The 6,627-nt window shown below is 54.1% G+C and overlaps 1 protein-coding gene across 5 annotated transcripts; it reads right to left on the bottom strand.

The window, feature by feature from the left end:
• Positions 1–1,469: 1,469 nt before the first annotated feature.
• Ppm1n (protein phosphatase, Mg2+/Mn2+ dependent, 1N (putative)) lies at positions 1,470–6,528 on the bottom strand. Of its 5 annotated transcripts, XM_013509554.1 has the most exons (4): positions 6,376–6,397; positions 4,612–5,708; positions 3,541–3,658; positions 3,314–3,465 (listed from the first exon to the last, which is right to left on the bottom strand). In XM_013509554.1, the coding sequence occupies exons 2-3, from the start codon at positions 5,399–5,401 to the stop codon at positions 3,654–3,656; spliced, it is 795 nt and encodes a 264-aa protein (XP_013365008.1). In that variant the 5' UTR covers positions 5,402–5,708; positions 6,376–6,397; the 3' UTR covers positions 3,314–3,465; positions 3,541–3,653. The 5 variants fall into 5 exon arrangements, with proteins under 5 accessions (XP_013365009.1, XP_013365007.1, XP_013365005.1 ...); XM_013509555.1 differs by lacking the exons at positions 3,314–3,465; positions 4,612–5,708; positions 6,376–6,397 and adding exons at positions 1,470–1,743; positions 3,233–3,293 and having other exon boundaries at positions 3,541–4,437; XM_013509553.1 differs by having other exon boundaries at positions 3,308–3,445; positions 3,541–5,708.
• Positions 6,529–6,627: the final 99 nt, after the last annotated feature.

The raw sequence follows: 6,627 nt of genomic DNA, 5'->3' as shown, positions 1-6,627 counted from the left end.
CCATCACACCTGGCCTTTAATCTATTACTGAGTGAAAAAAGCGAGTTGCCAAATTATATGTAGGGCATGAAGAATCAAGCAACACCTAAGGCACAGTGTGCACGCACGCAGAGTAAAATGTGTGGTAAAGCCACTCCAAACTCATCGCCATGGTTATCAGTGGCATGGGGAGGAAATGTAGGAAATATGGTGGTCACAGATATCTCCAACCTCATACAGACAAAGCCAAGTTCAGTTCTGCTCTTAGACCTCTGCACTGGCTATTCTCTCTGCCTGGGATGTTCTCCCCCAGGGCATGTATGTAGGTGGCTCTTCGCCTGTCAGGTCTTTGCTCAGTTTTCCCCTTCACAGAGATCTCTCTGTCACCCTCAGCTGGAGGCCTCAGTGGCAGAAGGGTAGGAAGATGGATAAACTTATTCATTGTCCATCATCTTGTACCCTTTGAATTTCAGAATGAATGAATTAGTTACCCATTCAAAAACTAAGTTAATTGAAATAAAAATAGCAACAAAGCATTTCCTTAATCATTTTCTGTTTTTATTTTTTGGTGGGGTCTTGCTAAATTGTTCAGGATGCCTCCAACTGATGATTCTCCTGTCTCACCCTCCCAAGTAGCTGGGGCTGTGGACATATACCACTGCACAGGCTGGCTTCTTTTTGGTTTCTTGAGACAGGGTCTCCCTGTATAGTCCAGGATGGCAATGAACTCACTATGTAGTTGGCTACCCTCAAACTCACAGCAGTCCTCCTGCCTCAGCTTCCTGAGTCCTGGGATTACAGGCACGTGCTACCATGCCTGACATAGTCATTTTTTAAAGATAGCTTATTTTTCGTGGTGCACACTTGAAATCCCTGCACTCAGAAGGCTGAGGCAGGAGGGTCGTTTCAAGTTCGAGACCAGCCTGGGCTACAAAGTGAGCTCAAGGCCAGCTTGAACTGTACAGAGAGACCCTGTCTCAAAAAGACAAAAAAAATTTTCTCGTGATACTTGTTACTGTCCAAGATGATCTCAGTAAATGGGCCAGGCTCACACCTGTGAACAAGGCCTGACATACATCAGGTGCCCCACTACATATTTCCTGACAGGGCAAATAACTTTTTTTAATAATAAAATATATTTGGAGTTACTTAAATAATTAAAATCTAATAAGTAAAACTCTCCCTTACTGCTGTTTAAAAAACCAACAAAAAACACATGAAAAATAGGAAGGAAAGAGAAGGTTGTTTGTTTTTGGGGGGATTGCTCTTTTTTTGAGACAAGGTCTCGCTATGCAGCTCAGGCTGGCCTTGAGCTCACTTTGTAACCCAGGCTGGTCTCAAACTCCAATGATCCTCCTGCCTCAGCCTCCCGAGTGCTGGGATTACAGGTGTGCACCACCATGCCCAGCTGGGTGATCTTTTAGAATCTGTTCAGTTCAAATTTTTCCAAAAAAAAAAAATTTTGTGTGTGTGTTTTTTGTTTTTGTTGGTTTTTTTTTTTTTTTTTTGACTGGGTGGTGGTGGAATTTCCCCTCTCATGTCTTTTCTGTGAGAGGGAAGTAGGAGAAAGGGAAAGAAGCATTCTGGGGTTCTGCCACAGGCTTGTCTTCCTTCCGCTGGTCCATGGAGGTAGGAAGGAGGTAGTTTTCTTCTTTGTTCTGTTGGCCCCAGTTGAGCAGATGATCCAGGTCCCCAGTCAGGCTTCGTAGTCCAAAGCAGAGTTCAAATAGGAACTGTGGACTCCCCGGCCCCACTCTGCACCTTCTGCAACACAGGAGGAGGGCGGGGTGAAGAGAATCCCTTCTTGGCCCTCGGAACCTACTCCCCTGCCTTCTGCAAGAATTACTCCTGTTTTCTTTTGAGGACAAGTATACCACCCCCACCCCATTTCTCAGTCCATCAGGTTTCGGTAGAGTGGATCCCAATGCCATTTGGACGGGTGATCCCAGCCTAGCCAATCAGAGAGTCTGCGAGTCAGGAACGTGACCCTAGTGTGGCCAATGGGAACCAGCTCTGGCACCAACTGCAACTACTAGGACAGCAGCCTGTCCACTGAGGCCAGCAGGCCCACAGTTCTGAACCTGGAACTGCAGCTCCTGCTGCCTCACAAGGACACCCTGCGTGGAAATCAAGCCAATTCTGAGAGAATAAAATGGAGAGATGGTTCCTAATGCGGTCATGTGATGACCAGAGGCAGGACTGCCGTAAGTCCCTGAAGTCTTCAGTTCAGCGGCCCAGTAAATTCCCTGCTTTGCTCTGCCAGATTCCTGTCACTCACAGTTCAATGAATCCTGCCCAGTATCTCCTGCCACTGAGAAATTACCAACAACCCTTCTTCATTCACACGACACTAACCAAACTCCCTTCTCTGCCGTGCAAAGGCCATGGGGCTCTGGCCTCAGCTTCTCTTTCATATTTATTTCCTCCCTGCCCTCCACCCCATGCCTATGTCCACCTTGCTACCTCTGCAAATCCTCAGCTATCTGGGCCCAATTACAGTTTCTCTTTTCCCACCAAGACTGGGGCATTTTCAGAGATATCTTGGCGGTGTCTACTGTGCAGTCAGGCCTTAGGAGGGCTCATTAACTTTCTCAGAATTTTCCTGTTTGGGGTGGTGCTGGGATGATGGGGCTTTCCAGAGCACAGCAGAGGCTCCATTTCTTGGAGGGGAAGCACAGCTCGCCTCTGCATCTGTATTCCTCCCTCACCACCATCATGCCTCACACAGTACTACAGGACCACAAGGACATATTAAGACATCAGGCAAGTTCCTTGTCACTATGGGCTTCAAGTTCCCCATCACTAAGAGAGGTAAAGGGGTGCTGGGTTACCTGCCCCTTTCAAAACAGTTTAACCAATCGTGGTGGTATATGCCTGTAATCCCAGCACTCAGGAGGCTGAGGCAGGAGGATCATTGCAAGTTCCAGACCAACCTGGGCTACAAAGCCAGTTCAAGGCCAGCCTGAACTGCCTAGTGAGACTGTATCTCAAAAAGACAAAAAAAAAAAAAAAAAAAAAATAGTTCTAGGTGGGCATCGTGGTGCAGCCCTGTAATCCTAGCACTCAGGAGGTTTTCAGTTGAGGCCACTCTGAGCTACATAGGGAGTTCAAGGCCAGGCTGGACTGCTTAGCAAAAACAAAAACACAGGTCCTGGGTAGGAGATTCAACTCGGTGGGAGAGCACTTGCCGAAGATGTGCAAGGCTCCAGGTTCATTTGCCAGTGCTGCAAAAAAACCAATGGAGGACCCTTACCTCCCAACACTCTTCTGAGGCCTGGTGGAGCCGGAAATAAGCTTCAGCGATGACAGTGGCCCTGGGGAGAGGAAGAAGGCCCTCAGGAGGACACCTTCCTCCTGCCCCTCCTCCCCCAAGTCCCCCACTGTAGTGCAGGCCTCCCCCAGGAGGTAAATCTGGAATGTCTTCAGAGGCCAGAGTCTTGAAGACTGTGTTTAGGCTGAGGGGCTCCTGAGCAGAGGCACACAGCACTGAGGAGGAGGTCAGGTTATGGGGAAGCCCCTGCTTGGCATCGCCCCTCCCACTGGGCTCTGGACCCTGCTCACCAGCAATTCTGCGGCCCAGGGCTGCATCCAGCGCTAGCTCCCTCCTGATAGCCTCCTCACAGGGCCTGGGGGCCCCTGGGAAGCAGACCACAATGCAGGTCATGTTGTCCAGGCTACCCTGGATAAAGTGGAAAAAGGGGAGCCTGGTGGGAGAGGGTGGGGACTCCAGCATAGGGTTCCATGCCCTGGGGAGGATAGTTTCCCAACAACCCTGCTGTCCAAGTCCCCTCAGCAGTCTGGTTGTGCCCATCTCTCTCAAGTCTTGCCCATCTGCCAGTCTGAACCAAGCCATCAGCCAGCTGTGGTGGCGCGTGTCTGTAAACCAGCGCTCCAGGAGGACGGCAAGCTCGAAGCCAGCCTGCGCAACTGAGCGATTTAAGAACATCCTGGCCCAAAATAAAAACAGCAAAAGGGGGAGGGAAGTGACCCGTTGGGGATGTAGTTCATTACAAGACTCTTAGTTCAATCCTGAGTATGGACAATAAATAAACAAACCAAGCTCTCTCCCACCTGCAGCAATCTGTTCAGCCACACCCTCTCCCTCTTGTAGGCCTGCCTTGTTAACAGAATTACTCATTTTATCTGGCCTGTCTACTCTGTGGGCTAGCTGTTCTTACGTCTTCTGGCTCTCCTAACTACCTCAGCTCAGCCTCTAGGTGGTAACACCGCCCCCATGTCAAAACCACGCCCCTTCCCTTAAATCCCTCCCACCTGCCTATGTAGCACCGTTTTTCCCATCTGGTCGTCAACATCCCCTAGGCTCCGCCCTCACTACATTCTGCCCCGCCCAGTCCTAAAAGCCACGCCTCTGGGTCGAGCCTCACCCTCTTGCCTTTCTGTCACAGCCCTTCCCCCCCTAAACAAACGAATCCTTCCTTTCTACCGCTCCAAGCTTCAGCTACCCTACACCCCGCCCCAGGACCTTGCACAGACACGTGTCCAACAGCTGTGCGCAGAGAAGCTCCGGGGCCAGGCCTAGACGAAGGCGCGATGCCACCAGTCCCGCCAGGGAAGCTGCAGACATCGCGTCCCACACGCCGTCAGAGGCCAGGAGGATGAACTCGTCCTCACCCTGGCGAGCTAGCGCAGCCACCTCAGGCTCCGCGGAAATCAGCTGCAGCTCAGGGGGCCTCCCTGGAGCCTGCTTGTAGGCAAAGTCGCCCAGAGCTCGCGACACGGCCAGAGAGCCTTCGACGCGCCGGCGACGGATGGTGCCGCCCGCGTCGTAGATGCGCTCGCGTTCCCGCCGCCGGAGAGGCCGGTGGTCCTCGGTGCTGAAGGCCACAGCTCCAGCGCGACTCAGCACCGCACGGGAGTCACCGCAGTGAGCCAGATACAGAAAGCTCGGGGAGACCAGCAACGCCACCGCGGTGGAGCCACCGGGTTCGCCACGGGGCCAGAGCGCGCGCAGGCGCTCGTCGGCGTTCAGGAAGGCTCGGCGCAGCGCTCCACGCACGCCCTCGGGCTCGCAGGGCGCCGGGCCCAGCTCCTCGAGCACGTGGCCAGGCAGATAGCGCGCGCCGAAGTGGGCGGCTCGCGCCCCACCGTGGCCATCGAGGACGGCGAAGAAAGCCCAGCCCGGGGGCAGCCCGGGTAACGCGAGCCAAGCGCAGTGCGCGTCCTCCATGCGCGCGCGCCAGCCCTGCGCGGCGCTGGCTCCGAAGCACAGGCTCCCAGAGGCTGCGCCACCCCCGTGTGGCCTCTGGGTGCATCGCGGTGCAGCCAGGAGAGACTGAGGCTCGTCGGGGACTCCACGCCCCGCCTCCTCCTCCTCCTCGGCCTGTTCTTCCTTGCGAGGCGGCCAGAGGAGACACTCGAGCAGCCTATACAGGGCCGCCATCCTCCCCCTCTCCCCGGGCATCCAGAAGGCTCCACCCTCTGCACCTGCCTCTCGCACCCCCGTTAATCCCTCCGCCGTGAAACTTTAAACCGACTAAACCTCCTTCTTGTCCCTTGACCTGCACCGCAAGTCGGGTCACTACTAGGTCTTCTGCACCTTCCACACTGAGTTTGGGAATGGGGTTAGGAAAGAGTGATAATAGAGCAAACGATTCCGTATCACTTACCAACGGCCGCGGTTACACACTGCCAACGAGCAGAAGAGGAAAATAATCCACAGAAAAGGTAAGCGAGAGACTGGGGATTTAGCTCAGCGGCACAGCGCCTGCCTGGCAAGCGCGAGGTCATGAGTTCAATTCCCGGTACCGGACCCCCCCCTCAAAAAAAGAAAAGAAAACGTAAGCGATGTTATAGAGAAATGAACTCTAGAAACTGTGTCCCCAGCTCGACACTCTTGGCTTCAGGTCCCAGAGAGGCTCCACCCAAGCCTCGCCCGTCTTAGTGGCCCAGCCTCTAGCTTCACAATTTAGAAATACAGTGCTTTCCCAATTGCTCGCCACGGGTCCCAGTGGCTTCCAGGCGCCGCCCATCCATTCGAGCCTACACCTTCCATTTTCTCAGTCCTGGCGTCATCTCTAAGTCAGTCTCTTCATTCCAGCCTAACCCCCAACTGACTACGTGGTGCTAAAAATCGGGCTACCTCACCTTCTGGTCCACGCCCCCTACCCTGCTCCTTCTCGCCTATTCCCTCTCGGCCACGCCTCTGGCTCCGGCTCGTTCTAGTCTTGTGAATAATCCTGCCTAGGCATCAGCCCCACGTATCACAGCTCCTCCCCTCGTCTCGAAAGTTGCTGGGTACTTGCTTCTCACCCCTTTGCCCGTTCCCTCTGTGAATCCAGTCCCAGGTCCTACCTCAGAGCTCTAGATTCTTTCTAGCCCTTCCTCTATGCCACCCCTCGATCTACCGCGACCCACTTTGAGATCCTCGCCCCTAACCTCTCCTCCTCGACACTTTCACCGTTCTCTTTCCAGCCCCTCGCCTTGCCCCAGGCTCTGCCCCTTGCTCTAAAGGCTCCGCCCCATTCTCTCTAGACTCCACCCTTTAGATGGTTTCCACACCAACCGGCTTGTGGTCCGCCCTGCTACCTGCGCTCCTCTAGTAAAGAGACCACGCCCCTCTCAGCGCTGGTCCGTGTTTCCCCGCCCCCTGTGCCCTCCCGTAGGCCCCGCCCCGCCGGCCCCCTGGCC

The sequence above is a fragment of the Chinchilla lanigera genome, unplaced genomic scaffold (genome assembly GCF_000276665.1).
Source record: "Chinchilla lanigera isolate Chin_1 unplaced genomic scaffold, ChiLan1.0 scaffold00173, whole genome shotgun sequence".
NCBI lineage: Eukaryota > Metazoa > Chordata > Mammalia > Rodentia > Chinchillidae > Chinchilla > Chinchilla lanigera.
Note: the sequence above shows the minus strand (reverse complement) of the source record. Positions and strands in the feature narration are given on the sequence as shown.

Coding starts and splice junctions, on each gene's coding strand:
- Ppm1n (XM_013509551.1), bottom strand. CDS start 5,401: ATGCCCGGGGAGAGGGGGAGGATGGCGGCCCTGTATAGGCTGCTCGAG.